Raw genomic sequence first — 20,872 nt, 5'->3', positions numbered from 1 at the left:
GGTGTCCTGTAGTGGAGAATGATTTGATGATTTAGGAAGAGGGAGTGACTCAGTCAGGCTCACAAATGGCAAATCACAAAATAAGATATTTACATGAAATAGACATTTCACAGGGTACTATACATGTACTGTAGTAGAGAATGTTGATCAAATGAAAGTGAACCCACCAGTTCTGCTGCTCTCTGAGGTTGTTGGGTAGGCCGCCAGAGATGGGATTGACAAACTCAAAGGAACTCTGATCAAGCCAGCTATTGGCTGCAAGACTAACACGCAGTGCCACACCTGCAGAGGCCAACATGTGGCGCTATTCACACTGACACAGAATACAGTGGACGTACACTTATGTGATAAAAGTTACATCTGTTTTTATTCAAGCAAGACAACATTGTAAAGCCACAGAGTAGAATTTGCACTTGTTTCTAATATTTATACAGGGAGGGGTAGACTTGGAAGGCTTATTTGGCAGGGCTGGAGTTTATTTAGTAAGATGTAACATCTTTAGAGCACTACAGAAATGTAATGAATTGAACAAAATTCACTCAAGACCGTGACGTTGATCCGTATAGTTGCACCCCAGAAAATAGGCCCTTGGTTTTGGCACCCTATAAAAAGGTGGTGACACATACTGAACATGCTCCACACAGTTCCTCCTTCCCAAACAGCCATGATACTCTTCACTGCAGCAACAAAGTAACCATGGCAACTAAAGGCATTTCAGTATGCAAAGAAAAATAATCTACACCGTTTCTCTTAAGATTAGTAACACTACACAGCAAATATATTTAAGGAACAAAAACATTGGCATTAAATTAATAAAACAATTGAAAGGTTGTAGTTATTAGGATAATATAAAGGATAGCAGGAACCTGCAGAGAAGACCATTAGTGCCTATATGCGTGTGTGGGCATGAATATGCAGCCCATTGGAAAGCACTGCTGGTTCCGTATGTTGGTTTGCTAAGGCTTCGCTGTCTTTTGGCTGTTTTTCTTAAGTTAAATGTTATCCCCCATCTTTGCCTGATATCTATTGTTTGGTGCTTTGACATGAATCACTACTTAAGGCACTACTTTTATATGACCAGTGTGGCACTGATGGCATTGGCAGTATCATTGTCAGTCACTTTGGGCAAGCAGACTAACAGAAAAGAAACAAGGCTCATGTGCCAATCTTGGCAGTTTCTCTGAACTCAATATATTACCCACATATTTAGAGTCACAGACACACAGTCCTGTTAGAGACAGGAACAATGTTGAGATTAAATCTCAGCCGCCCAGATGTTTCTGTGGATATAATAATCCAAAAGTCCATGTCAATTAGTCATTTGGTGTTCTGATCTGATGACTGGTGTGTGTGTGTGTTTAAGGGGGTGGAGCGTGACTCCTTGGCACATCAGGTCAATATTACAGTAGAGACTAACAGGAAAGCACAGAGCAAATCACACAGGGCCTTGTCTCGCTCTGTCACACACAATCAAATCTATTATTATTAACAAAAAACAAATATAACTTGAGAAATTCAATGCAGTGTGCTTCACTCCTGGTGCTGGAGGGCCGCAGCCTGTTTTGACCTTTATATGTAGTTCAACCATCAGCAGGTACATTCAGAGGGTTGACTTTCTATCATGGAATGAATAATGGTATCAGTTCTATGCAACACATTTCTTTCTGAAATGTATTCTAAATCTGACTGGATAGGCCCTCCAGGACCAGGAAGAAAGAACACTGCTGTGGAGAATGGGCTTTGAAGCTCAGTAGCCTAAACCACGAGACCTCGTGTTTCAGACGTTCAGCTCTTTACTCGCTCCTCTCCATCATTTGCCCATTCCTCTTCCGCCTCCAACAACTGCTTCTTTACGGTGACTGGCTCCAGACTGACATAGAAGGCAGAGGAGGAGTTAGGCACACAGACAATCACATGAAGGAAAGAGCCATAGACCTCACTCAACCCCCAGCCAAGCTAGTCATAAGCTTTGTTCCCAGTATTGTCCCTAACCACTAATGGTGCGCGGGTTAGCCTTTTGTTCACCCACCCGCAGATTCTAATTACCCAGCCGCAACTGGCAGACTATGTGATAAAGTGAAAATCCCAGGCCCCACATCCAACCCGCAAATATATGCACTGTAGGCTACAGTCAGATGGTGAAAAACATTTTTTTGCCAGGGGGACACAGGATTTCTTTGGGGCCTAATTTAGATACATTCCTGCTTATAACTTCCAACATTGGTAGGCTATTTGTTAGTCAACTTGTGTCACAAAAAAAAATATATATATATATACATAGTCCAAGAAGACTCTAAAATCAATATAATTAAATTAATGCTTCAATCTAGTTGACTTCAGTGAAGTTGTCATCATCTCTGCTTCTTTCATGGAGAAAAAATGTAGGGAACGGGGAGAAAACGCAGTAACTCAAATATTTGTGCAAAAAGTCCAAATCAGTTTGACCGGTTGTAAGGAAACAGAAAGCCGTGATAACAACCCAATGTTTCTGATACACTTTCAGTTTGGCTTGGATGCATATTGTGTGTGTGAAATATCAGCTTTTAATATGCTGATGACTATAGCACCTCTACAGACATTCCCTAAATGCGAATTCACATGTTCTCAAAATGCTGAAAGAATTAAATCATATTTCTCCACTGATACGTTCCCCAGCAAATAATGGTCGCTCAAACAGAAGGAGGAACTAACAAAGACAACTAAAGGTTTTTAACCCTCCACAGAGAAAACTGGAGCACTTAGCCAACCACTCTTAAATAGCACACCTTCCAACTAACGAGATGGCAACCAGCACAGGTGTAACACATACTGACTAACGAGATGACACAAATCAATGCAGCCTACACGCTCAAGTCCAACCTCAAAACATAAATGGAAAAAAACAAAACCAGTAACCACTCCTGTTCACGAAGCAAAAAATGAAAAAAATGCTTAATTCTGCAAGAGTTAATATTAAAGGCTATGTGAGAGGTTATAGACCTAGTCAGTGTCCAGATTTCAGTTACATTTAACCCATCTGAACAGTCAGATTGGTCTCATACTATACATAGCATAGTAAACGTAAATCCGGGACACTTAAATTAGTATGATACAGTATGTTACATTTGGTATGGAAACATAAGACGGGTTAAGGCAAAAACGAAAGTAGTGTTATTGGTCGGGGTGGATGGGAGGGCGTATAACGCAAACGTCTAGCAACCCAAAGGTTGCATGTTCATCACAGACAACTTTAGCATTTTAGCAACTACTCACTACTTTGAACCTCCTACGTATCTGACAACATGTGTCAAGGTCAAAACAATAGAATACAGTACAAGAGCACAAGATTGGATAGTGCTAGAGTTTAATTCTAACATTAACCCTAACCCCTAAAGCTAGCTAATGTTAGCACGATGGCTAAAATTAGCAACAAATTAATACATACCTTAAACCTAACATATCATACTAAAAATGGAGTGTATCGGGTTTACGTACAGAATAATATGAAATACTCAGATCATGTTGGAACAGTAGGCTAGGGTTCGCTTGACTTGCCATGGGCCATTTGAAGTCCCCATCTTGTGACTGACGAATTTGTATAGCGCCTCAATAATCTCACACAACATTCACTGCTGTCATCTTTTACCACTTAACTTAAATGTTTAGGAAAGATTTAGTCTTCTGGCCTTCCCCGCTCTCTACTTTCAACTCTCCATTTTACAGCTTCTCTCTTATTGAATTAAACGCAGACATTGTCCTTACCTTTTCTGCCTGTTCCCAAAAGCATTTGGCGATTGGTGTGCAGGCTATTTGGCTCGTAACCCTACATTTTAGGCTCACACACTAATGCCAGATTGAGGTTTTTCTTTAATCTATGTAGCCTAGAGATATACAATTGCGCAAGAATGCTAGCCTACATTCATGGATTTGCTTACGGTATTGTTTCCTCTTTATTCAACCTGCCCGCCACCCACCCACCCTTCTTCCACACAATATTTCATGACCCTAAATCCGTGGGGACTGTAGGTTCTAAGTCAACCCGCACATCTCTACTACCCAACCATATGGTTCCACCCAGAGCTATACTCACTGATGATGATGACCAGGATGATGACTATAACAGCTATCAGGATGGCCCACATCTGGAGAGCACAGAACACACCTCAACATCTCAACATGTGGCTGTGTGTGTGCGTGTGTGTGAGTGAGAGAGAGAGAGAGAGTACTGCACCTTGCAGTTCTTCCACCAGAACTTCCTTTTGAGTTTGGCAGCGCTGGTCTCAAACTGGGAGGCTCCGGCCTGCAAAGCGTCCGCCCTGTCGTCCAGCTCCGACAGCTTCGAGTCACGCTCCAACACCTTGTCCACATTCACACGCATGATATCCACCACCTACACACACATTTTTATGGGAAAAAGTAATTTATTGGAGTTTGTTTGTTTCTGCAGTAAACTAGTGTTGAGCTGAAATAAGAACATGTGCGCCCATTTGGCCTTTCAGATTATAATAAACAACATGGACAGGGCAGGGGGACCGGATCCTGGATAAGCACCCCATTTCGACTTAAAAATAATAATAAATACAAGCCCAGAGTGTGTCCTAGACTGCAGAAGAAATACATGTCTTCCTGCACAACCATGCAGGTCTTGTCAGAGACAACAGCAATACTGTCTATATCCTCCACCGCGTGAGGACAGTAGTGCTGCAGTCTCAATGAGACGCTCAGTGTTGCATAATAAAGCCCACGTAGAAGGAGCACAACACATCGCCAGAAAACCCAACGTGCCACGCGCACACACTCTGCCCAAAGCACACATAGCCTAACCCATATGTTCCACAAACCCTGCCCCTCCTGCCAGATAGACCTTGAGAGGGGAGAGGCGGCAGTTTGTGCCAGCCCATGCAGTGGTTACATAACCATGGAGACAAAATGTATTACATAAGAGACAAGCAGCCTATCAGGAGGCTTCGGACACACAGGGGATAAGGTTTAAGGGGGGGGGGGCAGTAGTGAAACACACTACCAGTTATTATATAATTCTTGGCTAGGAGCAACTGTACATGCCCAGGGAAGCCAAGAGCTTCAGCGAAAGGTGTGAGACTGAAAGAGCTGAGGGTTAGTGTGGAGTAAAGAGGTATGGTAGGCATGTGAGGGACGTGTGGGGCAGAGGGTTGATGGATGCTCTTCCCGAGTACAGCGGAGTTACTAACTTCTACAGTCAACCAAATTAAACACAAATTCCACCAGGCCTACTAGAAATGATCATTTAGAATGTTTAATGGAAATATTGCAATATTTCTAACCTATCCAATACTCTCACATCTACACAACTGCATAGGGACTAGGGAGGGATGAGTTTGGGACCGCGTGTGTGTGTGTGTGTGTGTGTGTGTGTGTGTGTGTGTGTGTGTGTGTGTGTGTGTGTGTGTGTGTGTGTGTGTGTGTGTGTGTGTGTGTGTGTGTGTGTGTGTGAGAGAGACTCATCCTGAGTGCAGTGTGGCCCTGACATCTAAACAGATACACAGGCTGTCTGCTGTTAAACAGAAACTGGGGAAACTGTACAGAACCATGTAAGTAGAAGGCTACAACTAGGAAGATGGGTCTGTGGCTGAATTCTCATATTGCTGTTTTGATGGGCATGAATTAAGTTCATAATGTGAATGTTCTGAAAAAAATGTAATACAAAAAAAATTAATTGAGTACAGGATGTCATACTCATTTCATCTTCTAGTATGAATTCTCTGCACACTGAAGGAGGAAGATCATATTTTCAGACCTACAGGTGTTTGACAACAGCTGATAATCATGAAAGCAGTTCTTGCTGTAGGTGTTGGGAGTTGTGTATGCTGAGTATTTTTAGAGTGAATGGTGCATGTGTGCGAGTGGGGTCGTACCTCATCCACTTGGGCCTGTGTCTGTTGTAGGCGGCGGTTGCCTGGTGCGGAGCCTTCGGTAGCAGGAGCCGACCTGGGGAAAGGGCAACAGAGGGTTTAGATACACCCACTCTAGTCTCCAGATATGCAGGATTACCCATTTCATTTTGCACCCTTCCATGACCTCATTGCACTCAAACGCAACAGGTGTGGGGGTGATCAGTCCCTATCCAAATGCAGGGGTAGTAAATACATCTCTGCAATGGGACAAGGGCATCACTTTCCACACATTCATGTTTATTCCTTCACATCAAAGTGATATCTGAAGGGCACACCCAGATGACCCATGTGAAAAGGCTTCCATATAGCCTGATGACCATTTCTCTAGCCCAACTGTACCGTTACTTCACCCAAGCACATGATTAATATGACGGTGTTTTGACATGTCCATATGAAAACACAGGAGACCTTTTCTAAAGCAGCGCTCTGCTGACACCTGCTGGAGAAATGGCAGTAAGCCTACTACCTCACTGGAGTTATTCCATTAATACAGCTCAGAGAGGTCATAGCTTCCCTCAGGGGGACAGAAAGGGTAGCGTGTGTGTGTGTGTGTGTGTGTGTGTGTGTGTGTGTGTGTGTGTGTGTGTGTGTGTGTGTGTGTGTGTGTGTGTGTGTGTGTGTGTGTGTGTGTGTTACTGATTCAGCACACAGACAGTAGGCTAGAGTACAGTGGTGGTAGCCCAGACAGATAAATGGCCCCGCTCCCTCTCCCCAAACACAAACGCACGGCAATAATTCCTAAAACCTCTCAGGAGAGCAGGCACTGAAGCTGCTCCACTCAGCCACTTAGGGCGCTTGTCCGGTTCATTTCTGTTCTGTATCTCAGTCATCTAGACACTGTACCATCCTGGTGGACAGATAGTCAGCGATCACATTAATTCCTACCTCAATAGGTCCAGATTGATTGACTACCGTATGTTACAATACAGTGGTGTGTGTGGGGGAATACATGATAGTGTGGAATATATATACTAATGGTGGGGGACATAGCATAACTTTACGGGGTGTGAGTGAGTATGTAATGATAGCGGAGCTTGGGTGGCTGGTAGTGGTAGCATGATACAGGGAGGTGTGGTCTCAAAATGCCGCTCAACTTTCTGCTCTCAGTTCCGCTTTCAACACTCCCCCACTGCAGCCTGCTCTACTGCACCCAATACAGCAGAACCATTCTGTCTCCTACACATCACTAACAAACAGTCTGTTCCATATTGCCATACTTCTCCCACAATACAGCCTGTTTTGACTACAGGTAGCAAGCTGCACCTCTCCCTGTGTATTGACATCTTTCAAGGTATTAATCACATAGATTAATTAATGAGAACGTTTTCACCCAACTGCTCTCACCAATCTAGCCCTTTCAGATTAGTAATAACTGAATGTAGGGAAAGTAGGAGATAAGTTGGGATCATCTATTCAGTATTAGAGGACTTTTTAAGAGAGGAAAATCACATTACATGGCCACCGAGCTAGACACCGCAGTCGAGGCACCGGGCATTTCCGTCCGTGCGCTGCATCAGCGGAACATTCTCCGACGAGGATGCAGATAGCGAAGGTCACAAAGCAGGCTTCCTATTATTCTCCGACATAGTTCCGCTCGCTCATGATCCAATAGAGCTTACTGAAGTTTACAATGAGCGCAGACATTCAACTTAAGGGACTAAAATAGGTCATTCCAGGAATCAAACTTTGAAATGGCATAGTACATGCCAATTTAGGCATCTGCATTATAGTATTAGCCCCTATTCGATGAACCTTGAATATGCATAAACCATAACAACACCCAAGCTAATGTGAGTTACAAATGGAATGTTGGCATCTTCACTGCCTGGAGTAATAAAACACTTTGGTTGGCCTCATTAGCTTCATACAACCTCAAAAGTGTTTGCTAACGTCGGCTAGCTTGAAGAAGAATAAAAAAAATGTTAAAAAAGGATTGGACAAACTGATGACATTACGTATGCATCTGGCTATCCACATTCATCCTAGGGTTCAAATATAGGCTATGTACCTAGCTATGTATATTCATGGCTTGTCTAGCAAGAAAGAAAGCAAGCCCGGCCATTGATTCAAAATATCACTTAAGTTGAGGGGAATGTGAGGCTTGATGCCAACTTGCCATTCATCAGCTTTTCAAGCTTAATAAAATGTCAAAATACACTCGGTACTTGGGAGTGTCCCTGAGCAACTACCGCCTTCGCGTCCAGTATGTACTTCCAAAAAAAGAAGCTACATGCAACCGAAATAACACCTTGTTTGGAAAGAATCTATAACAAACAAAAATAAACGCAACAATTTCAAATAACTTACCGAGTTACAGTTCAAATAAAGACATCAATCAATTGAAATAAATAAATTAGGTCTAATCTATAGATTTCACATGACTGGGAATACAGATATGCATCTGTTGGTCACAGACACCTTAAAAAAAAAAAAGTGGGGGCGTGGATCAGGAAACTAGACAGTACCTGTTGTGATCACCATTTGCCTCATGCAGCACGAGATCTCCTTCACAGAGTTGATCTGGCTGTTGATTGTGGCCTGTTGTCCCACTCCTCTTCAATGGCTGTGCAAAGTTGTTGGATATTGGCGGGAACTGAGGCAAGCTGTCGTACAAGTCGATCCAGAGCATCCCAAACATGCTCAATGAGTGACATGTCTGAGTATGCAGGCCATGGAAGCACTGGGACATTTTCAGCTTCTAGTAATTGTGTACAGATCATTGCAACATGAGGCCGTACATTATCATGCTGAAATATGAGATGATCGCGGCAGATGCATGGCACGACAATGGGCCTCAGGTGCTTGTCACGGTACCTGTGCGTATTCAAATTGCCATTGATAAAATGCAACTATGCCTGCCCATACCATAACCCACCACCACGGGGCATTCTATTCACAATGGAGACATCAGCAAACCGCCTGCCCACACAATGCCATACACATGGTCTGGGGTTGAGACCGGTTGGACGTACTGCCCTAAAACAATGTTAAGAAATGAACATCCAATACTCTGGCAACAGCTCTGGTGGACATTCCTGCAGTCAGCATGCCAATTGCGCACTCCCTCAAAACTTGAGACATCTGTGGTATTGTGTTGTGTGACAAAACTGCACATTTTAGTGGCCCTTTATGGTCCCTATCACAAGGTGCACCTGTGTAATGATCATGCTGTTTACTCAGCTTCTTGATATGCCACACCTGTCAGGTGTATGTATTATCTGGCAAAGGAGAAATGCTCACCAACATAGAGGTAAACAAATTTGTGCACAAAATTTGATTGAAATAAGCTTTCTGTGGGTATGGAACACTTTTGGGGTCTTATTTCAGCTCATGAAACCACAACTTTACATTTTTGTTCAGTGTAACTGGCGGCCGGGGTCTTCCTGCAGGCACCCGGCCCGCCACAAGAAGTCGCTAGAGCACGATGAGCCAGGAAAGCCCCAGCGGCTAACCCAGACAACACTGGGCCAATTGTGCGCCGTGCTATGGGACTCCCGGCCACGAATTGCCATTAGGCAAGGCAAACCCTCAGTGATCTCTGATACATCAAAATTAATTAAATCACAGCAAGTTTTGGGACTCATTCAGCAGTTGACTTGATTAAGTACAATACCATTGGAAATTAATGTTGAAAGTTAAATTTATATTCCTAAAACTTGCGGTCACTGCTTGCTGTTGACAAGACATTGATAAATAGCCCAATGTCAAAACACAGTTTTAAAGTGTCCAAATCTATAACCAATATGCGAAAAGTTTGTGATATTGAAAACCTAAAATGTACTATCGAGACATACATGTGCAACAATAGTACTCATATATATACATATTTTTTAAATTAAACGAGCACCTCAAACTGCGCAGTGTTTCCACAAATACATCAAGTAGCCAGCCAGGCGTGGGGTCCCTATTTCCTATTTGTTAGTATCTATAATTATGTGTTCCCCTAGAAGACTAAATAAACCCTTGCTCACCGGATGTCATAAATCAATAGAATGAATGCTTCAATCTAGTTGACATTGGTAAAGTTCTGTCATCTTTCACAGAGCAAAAATGTTTAGGGACCAGGGAGAAAATGGAATAAAACTAAACAAAGACTTTCTGTGAAAAATGTCCAAATGACATCAGGTTGACCGGTTGTAAGGAAATAGAAAACTGAAAACAACCAAACCTGTTTCTGATAAGATTTCAGTTCTGCTTGGATACACATTTTATATGCTTGAAATAGGATGAGTTTTTATGATGCTGATAAAGATAGATACAGTCCGTAGAGGTGCTAACATTCACATTCTCTCAAGATCAGGGCAGAAAATTTACTTGTGGCAGGTAGTTACAGTTTGGTTTTTTTATCTACCAGACACTCAGATTTTTTTCTTTACCAGCAAAAATATTGTCCTCTGCTAAAATTACACCAACAAAAACAGATGAGCTTGCTTTGTAGTGTTACTAAAACAAATGTATTACTAGTAAGAACTAATACTAGTGTGGTATGTTGTTAAATACATTTTTTTATGAAATGAGTCTTAACCAAAATATCACGTGAAATTTTCACCTGCCCCTTTACGGGCGGGAAGTTACCGTGATAACTCCAGTCACATTTGTGCCTGTGAGATTGAGTCTGACTAGTAGAAGCGTTGTCTTCTCTTTCCTAGCAGTTGAAACTCAATCATGATTATTGTCAGGTAGGCCTACTATGCAGTTAAACTTTCCCCAAAAATTCAATTAAATGTTGTCTACCCACAAGAAGGTTATCATTAGCGTCGCTAAATGGCTACATACATATTTTAAGGAGAGCACCATAGTACCGGTGCGCAAGAACGCCAATGTAACCTGTCTAAATGACTATCACCCTGTAGCACTCACATCTGTACCCATGAAATGCAGGTCATGGCTCACAACACCATGAGCCCAGTCACCCTGAACCCACACCAATTCGCATACCGCCTCAACAGATCCACAGATGATGCAATGTTTTTTTTGCACTCCATACTGCCCTTTCCCACGTGGACAAAGGGAACACCTACGTGAGAATGCTGTTCATTGACGACAGATCAGAGTTCAACACCATAGTGCCCTCCAAGCTCATCAATAAGCTAAGTACCCTGGGACTGAACAGCTTCCTCTGCAACTGGATCCTGGACTTACTGACGGGACGCCCCCAGGTGGTGAGGGTAGGCAACAACACATCTGCCACTGACCTTCAACACAAGGGCCCTTCAGGGGTGCGTACGCTTTTTTATTTAACTATGCAAGTTAGTTAACTTCTTAGGGCTATGACCCTTTTTTTCTCAATTTCCACCTGAATGACGTGCCCAAAGTAAACTGCCTGTAGCTCGGGCCCTGAAGCCAGGATATGCATAGAATTTGTACCATTGGAAAGTTATAATTTCTATAAACCTCAGTGTTAAAATAATGTAGGAGAATATAACACAATAGATATGGTAGGAGAAAGTCCAATGAAAAACCAACCAGATTTGTTTGAGTGACCATGCTCTTACAATGGCAAGTATAAGTGCATACTCAGTTCTAGCTCCCAGGATGCAACTCCTATGACTTCCACAGGGTGTCAGCAGTCTATGTTCAAGGTTTCAGGCTTGTAACTTCCAAAATGAATAAGAAATCAGTATTAGTACAGGGACACAGTCTTGAAAATTTGTGTTTGCGCGCGCCATAAAGATAAGACGCACCTGCTAAAATTGGTTTCCTACTGAACATACTTCTTTTCATAAGAAATATTATTAGTTTGATTACATTTTAGGGTATGTGAGGAGTAAATAGAAACGTATTTTGACTTATTGAAACAAAGTTCAGGAGTAGATTTTCAGATTCCTTTCTCTGAATGTTGAACGAGTGGATTACTCAAATCGATGGCACCAACTTTTGAGATATAAAAAAAGCTTTTATCGAAGAAAAAAAACAACACTAGGTGTTATAGCTGGGACCCTTTGGATGATAAATCAGAGGAATATTTTCAAAAAGTAAGTGAATATTTAAATTGCTATTTGTGAATTTATTAATCCTGTGCCGGTGGAGAAATATTTTGATGTGGGGCGCCGACCTCAATCGCATGGCATGCTTTCGCTGTAATAGCTACTGTGCTGCCATCCTGTTAGAAGGTAACAGATTATTTTATTACAATGGTTAAATTGGATTTTCATTGTGTTCAATGGTGTTATTTGCCCCCTAGTGGCGCTTTCTGGTACTTAGAAAGACGACGCAAACAGGAAGTACAGAATTTGTTTTGCACGCATAGAAACAGCTACAAACAACGCTACGGTGCAGGTCTTTCAATGTAGTTATTTCTTGTCACGCTTCAGCCTTGGAAAAATATTTGTTTGTAAGTTCGATTCAAGCATTTAACTAATGATGACAATCTTGTTATTGATAGAGTTGCTTACATATCAATGTTGGTTGCATTTACTCACAAATTGCAATGCCTTTAATGTATGTCGTTAGCTGTATTACTTTGCTCATGCGTCATGCAAACAAATTGTAAAATATACAATACTGTAGTTTTGTTACTGTTTCTAGTGTAATATGCTTTGTTATTCTACATAGATGGTTATACGTTATTAGAGTAATGAAAGGAGCCAATTACCATATGGTTAACAATTAGCTATATGGTTTGGCATCATGCCAGATGCATGGTACCTTAGCGCGTGCTTTGTATTTATGCAACTTCAAATGTTTAATGTACAACTACAGTATGTCGGTGTGAATTGAACACTAAAGTATATTCTTTTCTGTATTTTGCAGTTTCACAACATAAACGTTTACAATATATTCATTCAAGAAAAGTCACGCCTTGGGAGTTTTATTGAAGACTTAGTTGTTAGCTATCTGTCTAGTTTTGCATGGGAACGCAACTCAAGGGCAGAATAGCTACTGTAAATCAGACAGTGCTGTTAGATTAACAAGAATTTAAGCTTTCAACTGATATAAGACACTTGTACGTATCTAAATATTTAATATCCATATTTTAAAAAATTATTATTTAATTGAATTGCGCGCCCTCCAGTTTCACCGAGGGACGCCTAGCCCTAACAAATTCTTATTTACAAGGAAGGCCTACCCCGGACGACGCTGAGCAAATTGTGCGCCGCCCTATGGGACTCCCAATCCCATCCGGATGTGATGCTGCCTGGATTCGAACCAGGGACTGTTGTGACGTCTCTTGCACTGAGATGCAGTGTCTTAGACAGCTGCGCCACTCAGGAGTACTTAGTCCCCTACTGTACTCCCTGGTCACCCACGACTGCGTGGCCGTGCTCAACTCCACCAACACCACCATCATCATCATCATCATCATTAAGTTTGCAGACAACGTGACGGTGGTAGACCTGACCACCAACGATGAGACAGCCTATATGGGGGTCAGACCTGGCAGTGTGGTGCCAGGACAACAACCTCTCCTTCAACATCATCAAGACAAAGGAGCTGACCGTGGACTACAGGAAACGGTAGGCCAAGCACGCCCCTTTACACAGCGAGGCTGAAGTGCGTACAACCCAGTACATCACTAGGGCCGAGCTCCCTCCCATCCAGGACCTCTATACCAGGCAGTGTCAGAGAAATGCCATAAAAATTGTCAAAGGATCCAGCCACCCAAGTCTGGGCAAGCAGTACCAAGGCACCAAGTCTGGAACCAACAAGACCCAGAACAGCTTCTACCCCCAAGCCATAAGACTACTAAATAGTTCAATATCTGCATTGACCTTTTTGCACACTGACTCATCACATACGCTGCTGCGACTGTTCACCATCTGTAACTTGTCTCACTCACATTTGTATCCGTTTTATCACACTTGATACTCGTAATGAGATTTACTCGGGATCGGAAAACCCAGAAGTGCACTTTAAAATGCAGGTAGAAACTATACCTCAAATACACATTACTGCGCTATCACTCAGAGCATTTTGGTAGGTTCCTTCACACAGATTGTTCAAAGGTAAACAACCCTGACAGATGAAAATGCACATGATTTACTTACTTATTCCTATTTAATGATAAACAAAATAGGCTAATAAACATCCTAATGCATGGCTGGCTACGACTGCCTGCATTTATTCCAGACAGATTGACCTCCAAGCATTTCGTATTATTCTGTATGTAAATCCGAGACACTCCTTTTAGTATGATGTGTTACACTTCGCATGGTATGTATTAATTTGTGGATGTCCCATCACCCATTTCATATAGGTTTTCAAATTACAATTCAAATGTTACGAATTTGCAAAGTGTCTAAAAAGTAGTAAGTAGTTGAAAAGTTGCTAATGAACTCAAATGTTAAAGTTGTCCGTGATGAGGTTGCGAGACGTTCGCATTATCCATAAGTAACATATTATACTCATTTGAGTAATGATCCCAGAGTTACTTTACCTTATGTCTATGTAACCAGGCTGAGTATATTGTTTCACTGTTACTGAATAAGGACGGATATCTACTCTCATATGGGGATTTTCTTGATAAGTTTAGAATTCCAATAACCCCGAAAGAATATGCAATTGTTTTTGATGCGATTCCAAGGGGGGTTGTATCTCTTTTAAATTTCCCTGTGGTTGATGTAAGTAACATAGATTTACATTAAAATATATTAATTGGTAATATTAACATCAAAGATAAATTTAGTAATAAACATAAATATTGTTTGTGATACTACAATTCCCTCAGCAAGATTATTTTGGTCAAATATCTATGGTGATATACAAATGGGGGAAAGCATGGAAAATTGCTAATAAATATTGTATCAGTAACAAAGTAAAGGAAGTTTAATTTAAATTGTTAAATAAAATGTATCCTGTGAAACATGTTTTGGAAAGATTCAAGCTGAATATAACTGTGATTCTGTGGAATGGAGAGGGAGACCATTTTGCATGTGTTTTTTGCCTGTATTTATAGTAGAATGTTTTGGATTGACATACAGAATTTTGTTACAACAAAAAAAATAGGACCAGTTGTACTATTTAATGGTTTTGATATGATTTATTTAAGAAATTCTGACATAGATAAAGATTTAGTATATTTAATTCAACTGCTAATAATACTAGGTCAATTTAATATTCACAAATGCAAAAGGTCAAATTCAAAACCTAACTTTTTTCACTTTATGAGTTTAAACAATACTACTACTACAATACCACTTTAATTAAAATGAAAAACAAAAAGGCAATTAAAGCTTGTATTATTAAATTAATATTATGAGTTTGTTTAGGATTCCTGGCATTGTTTGTATGCTTTTTTGCATGTGACTATTCCTCTTTTGTCTGTTGATATCTGTTAATATTTAAAAATATTGTTTCACTTTCAAGAAGAGCAAAACTTTTATCCAGACACTTATGCCACAACCTTAGTTTCTCGTAATTGTACAATTTACATTTGTCATTTTATTCTGTAATTTTCTGTCTCTAGGTAAACATGCCTGGTCGAGAATATATAATAGTAGTAAGCAAGCATGGGCTTGGATCATGAGAACGATAGCAATGGAATAATTATGTCCAGACAAAGTAGCCTCCTTAACAACGCCAAGTAGACAGACAAAAACAACCATATGGCCCACCTCCCAACACCGAAATATGCAACAGATACTTTCAACCTAGAGCTGCGCGGTCTAAACTAGGAGCGGCCACAACAAACGAACGTTCTCATTTAACCACTGTTAAGCACAAAGCATATTGTACTGTTGTAGTACAACAACAAAATATTATGGTTGTAATATTGTAGAGAACAAGCTAGTAAGTCGTTGTATGTGATTCATAATGACATAACCTAGTTTCCTTTAGCCTGAGACATTCATTTAGTAGCCCCCTCTTGGGTTTACCCATATTTCACTACATTCTAGAGCAGTGTCAGGGAGTGATCGCCCTAGCGAACTAAACATTTAGCAAACATTAAAAATATATATAACCATAGCTAGGTAACGTTAGCGTCAGACCCTGGGTACGGTTAACTTAGCGAGCTAAATAATAAGTTAGCTAGTTTACAAAAACAAATTGACGCAGCTTGCTAACGAAGTTACTGGGCCAGCATTAGCACGCTAATGTCAGCTAGCAATATACGGCTAGTTTGAGTCAGCACTTGTTGCATGAAAGTTAGCTGCTAACAAGCGAGACCTTCACACACCCAACTCCAGAGAAGTTGGGCGTTGTTGACTAAAATTTTTACAATAAATACACGTATTGGAAACACCGACCAAGTTAATGAAAGTTCGTGTAGTTGATCAAGTGACCTAAAGTTATTATAAACCTGAGAAGAGAAAATACTTACATGTTTTTATTGGATAGCTAGCTAGCAGCCAGAGATCGAAAGCACCGGAAATCTTGAACGTGTAGCTAGTAGGAGACGGTGTCAATCTGTACCAGTTTACTTCTTGTGTTATTTAAAGTGACAGTATGTATAATAAATGGCGCACCTCAAATTCATTGCGTCATTCCAAAAAATATCAATGAGTAGCAATTGGACAATTTTAAACTAACAAAACAAGGATATGATTAAATTCATCTGAATTTGAAATACACATTTCCAGAGTGTTTCAAGAAAAGGCTACAATAAGGATGAGCCACAGTGGATTTTGCTTTTCGCCTTCAAAATGAAATCCCCAATTGAAAGTAATTTAAATGGATACAAATAGTGGAATCATGCTATTTGGATTAGTTAATGCTAAACAAGCTCGGAACGTTGTTATATAAATACAACAAAAGGCAATAATTAGTTAATATTGCACTGTGGATCTATTCATCTTTAGAATTGCCGTGGGGGCATACTTATATACACTGTGTTCAGCCTAACCTATGGATGTTGCATCCATGAAATGAGGTTTCAGCCTACTCATTGACACTCACAGAACACAATTGTGTAGAGGTCCCACAAATATTAGCATCTTAGCTCTTATTAGGGAACTTTATCTGTGGGAAATCAGCTCACTGTATTTATTTTTATTTATTTAACTAGGTAAGTCAGTTAAGAACAAATTCTTATTTACAATTACGGCGTATACCAGCAAAACCCAGATGACACTGGGCCAATTGTGCACAGCCAGTTGTGATACAGTTGTGATACAGTAGCTCAGTTGGTAGAGCATGGTACTTGCAATGCCAGGGGTGTGGGTTCCATTCCCATGGAGGACTAGTATCAAATGAAAAGCTATGCACTCACTACTGAAAGTTCAATCAAATCAAAGTTTATTTGTCACATGTGCATAATACAACATGTGTAGGTAGACCTTACAGTGAAATTCTTACTTACAGGCTCTAACCAATAGTGTAAAAAAAGGTATGTGTGTAGGTAAATAAAGCAACAGTAAAAAGACATTTTAAAATACCAGTAGCAAGGCTATATACAGACACCAGTCAGGCTTATTAGTAGGCATGGTTAAAGTAACTATGCATATATGATGAACAGAGAGTAGCAGCAGCTTAAAAGAGGATTTGGGGGTGGAACACAATGCAAATAGTCTTGTGGCTTAGGAGTAAAAACTGTTGAGAAGCCTTTTTGTCCTAGACTTGGCACTCCGGTACCACTTGCCATGCGGTAGTAGAGAGAACAGTCTATGGCTGGGGTCTTGGACAATTTTTAGGGCCTTCCTCTGACACCGCCTGGTGTAGAGGTCCTGGATGGCAGGCAGCTTTGCACCAGTGATGTACTGGGCCGTACGCACTACCCTCTGAAGTACCTTGCGGTCAGAAACTGAGCAATTGCCGTACCAGGCAGGAATGTAACCGGTCAGGATGCTCTCGATGGTGCAGCTGTAGAACCTTTTGAGGATCTTAGGACCCATGCCAAATCTTTTTAGTTTCCTGGGGGGTAATATTCTTTGTGGTGCCCTCTTCACGACTGTCTTGGTGTGTTTGGACCATTCTAGTTTGTTGTTGATGTGGACACCAAGGAACTTGAATCTCTCAACCTGCACCATTAAAGCCCCATCGATGAGAATGGGAACATGCTCGGTGCTCCTTTTCCTGTAGTCCACAATCATCTCCTTAGTCTTGCTGACGTTGAGGGATAGGTTGTTATTCTGGCACCACCCGACCAGGTCTCTGACCTCCTCCCTATAGGTTGTCTCATCGTTGTTGGTGATCAGGTCTACCACTGTTGTGTCGTCTGCAAACTTAATGATGGTGTTGGAGTCGTGCCTGGCCATGTAGTCGTGGGTGAACAGAGAGTACAGGAGGGGACTGAGCACGCATCGCTGGGGAGCTCCAGTGTTGAGGATAAGCGTGGCAGATGTGTTGCTACCTACCCTCAACACCTGGGGGCGGCCCATCAGGAAGTCCAGGATCCAGTTGCAGAGGGAGGTGTTTAGTCCCAGGGTCCTTAGCTTATTGATGAGCTTTGAGGGCACTATGGTGTTGAACACTGAGCTGTAGTCAATGAATAGCATTCTCACATAGGTGTTCCTTTTGTCCAGGTGTGAAAGGGCAGTGTGGAGTGCAATAGAGATTGCATCATCTGTGGATCTGTTTGGGCGGTATGCAAATTGGAGTGGGTCTAGGGTTTCTGGGATAATGGTGTTGATGTGAGCCATAACCAGCCTTTTAAAGCACTTCACGGCTATGCACGTGAGTGCTACGGGTCAATAGTCATTTAGGCAGGTTGCCTTTGTGTTCTTGGGCACAGGGACGATGGTGGTCTGCTTGAAACATGTTGGTTTTACAGACTCAATCAGGGACATGTTGAAAATGTCAGTGAAGACACGTGCCAGTTGGTCAGCACATGCCCGGAGCACACGTCTGGGTAATCCGTCTGGCCCCGCAGCCTTGTGTATGATGACTTGTTTAAAGGTCTTACTCTTTACGGAGAGCGTGATCACACAGTCGTCCGGAACAGCTGACGCTCTCCTGCATGCCTTAGTGTTGGTTGCCTCGGAGCGAGCACAGAAGTGATTTAGCTCGTCTGGTAGGCTCGTGTCACTGGGCAGCTCGCAGCTGTGCTTCCCTTTGTAGTCTGTAATAGTTTGCAAGCCCTGCCACATCCGACGAGCGTCGGAGCCGGTGTAGTATGATTCAATCTTAGCCCTGTATTTACACTTTGCCTGTTTGATGGTTCGTCGCAGGGCATAGAGGGATTTCTTGTAAGCTTCCGGCTTAGAATCCCGGACCTTGAAAGTGGCAGCTCTACCATTTAGCTCAGTGCAAATGTTGCCTGTAATCCATGGCTTCTGTTTGGAGTATGTACGTACAGTCACTGTGGGGACGACGTTCTCGATGCACTTATTGATAAAGCCAGTGACTGATGTGGTGTACTCCTCAATGCCACCGGAAGAATCCCTGAACATGTTCCAGTCTGTGATAGCAAAATAGTCCTGTAGTTTAGAACCTGTTTCATCTGACCACTTTTTTATAGACTGAGTCACTGGTGCTTCCTGCTTAAACTTTTGCTTGTAAGCAGGAATCAGGAGGATAGAGGTAAGGTCAGATTTGCCAAATGGAAGGTGAGGGAGAGCTTTGTACGCATCTCTGTGTGTGGAGTACAGGTGATCTAGAATTTTTTTCCCTCTGGTTGCACAGTTATCATGTTGCTAGAGATTTGGTAGAACTGATTTAAGTTTCCCTGCATTAAAGTCTCCGGCCACTAGGAGCGCCGCCTCTGGGTGAGTGGTTTCCTGTTTGCTTATTTCCTTATACAGCTGACTGAGTCTTAGAGTCAGCATCTGTTTGTGGTGGTAAATAAACAGCCACGAAAAGTATAGCTTATAACTCTCTAGGCAAGTAGTGTGGCCTGCAATTTATCACAATATATTCTACTTCAGGCAAAAATCAGGCAAAATCTAGAGACTTCCTTAGATTTCGTGCACCAGCTGTTGTTCCCAAATATGCACAGACCGCCCCCCCTCGTCTTACCAGAGTGTGATGTTCTATCCTGCCGGTGCAGAGTATATCCCGCTAGCTGAATATCCATGTCGTCAGTTTTTGATGGACCGTTGGTAGGATATTTGCTCTGGATAAGAGCCTCTGTTAAATGACAAAAAATCTATACATACTGTACGTATGCCCCCAATGCAATTGAAAGCATAATACATCCACAGTGTGATTTCAACTGATATTTGTTGAATGTATATAACAACATTCTGACCTTGGTTAAAATGATCTAGTCCAAATATGGCATGATTCCACAGTTTGAATCACTTTCACCAACCAGGATTCCATCCAACCTTATCTGGTGTTCTGTGTGAATTTAAGTATACTTCTCTCTCTCTCTCTCTCTCTCTCTCTCTCTCTCTCTCTCTCTCTCTCTCTCTCTCTCTCTCTCTCTCTCTCTCTCTCCCTCCTGAAGGGTCTGAGCTCTAGGACCATGCCTGATGACTCCTGGCTGTCCCCAGTCCACCTGGTCGTGCCGCTAATCCAGTTTCAACTGTTCTGCCTGCGGCTATGGAACCCTGACCTGTTCACCAGAAGTGCTACCTTGCCCCGGATCTGCTGTTTTTGACTCTCTCTCTCTCTCTCTCTCTCTCTCTCTCTCTCTCTCTCTCTCTCTCTCTCTCTCTCTCTCTCTCTCTCTCTCTCTCTCTCTCTCTCTCTCTCTCTCTCTCTCTCTCTCTCTCTCTCTCCTCCCTCCTGAAGGGTCTGAGCTCTAGGACCATGCCTGATGACTCCTGGCTGTCCCCAGTCCACCTGGTCGTGCCGCTAATCCAGTTTCAACTGTTCTGCCTGCGGCTATGGAACCCTGACCTGTTCACCAGAAGTGCTACCTTGCCCCGGATCTGCTGTTTTTGACTCTCTCTCTCTCTCTCTCTCTCTCTCTCTCTCTCTCTCTCTCTCTCTCTCTCTCTCTCTCTCTCTCTCTCTCTCTCTCTCTCTCTCTCTCTCTCTCTCTCTCTCTGGGTTTCTGTATAAAACTTTGTGACATCTTCTGATGTAAAAAGTGATTTATAAATACATTTGATTGATTGAAGTTAACTTGGAGTTGTGCAATGACATGTTGTGTGGTCCTCTCACTATGACTTGTTGTGGAAGCATGCAGTTAATTA

The 20,872-nt window shown here is 42.0% G+C and overlaps 1 protein-coding gene across 1 annotated transcript; it reads right to left on the bottom strand.

Moving 5' to 3' along the window:
* Positions 1–345: 345 nt before the first annotated feature.
* vamp3 (vesicle-associated membrane protein 3 (cellubrevin)) lies at positions 346–16,303 on the bottom strand. Its single transcript, XM_046342467.1, has 5 exons — positions 16,174–16,303; positions 5,874–5,946; positions 4,211–4,369; positions 4,070–4,121; positions 346–1,870 (listed from the first exon to the last, which is right to left on the bottom strand). Coding segments are annotated over exons 1-5 (306 nt in total). The 5' UTR covers positions 16,176–16,303; the 3' UTR covers positions 346–1,850.
* Between the last annotated feature and the right edge of the window lie 4,569 nt (positions 16,304–20,872).

Source organism: Oncorhynchus gorbuscha, linkage group LG03, assembly GCF_021184085.1.
Source record: "Oncorhynchus gorbuscha isolate QuinsamMale2020 ecotype Even-year linkage group LG03, OgorEven_v1.0, whole genome shotgun sequence".
NCBI lineage: Eukaryota > Metazoa > Chordata > Actinopteri > Salmoniformes > Salmonidae > Oncorhynchus > Oncorhynchus gorbuscha.
This window is presented reverse-complemented; position numbering and strand designations above follow the sequence as displayed.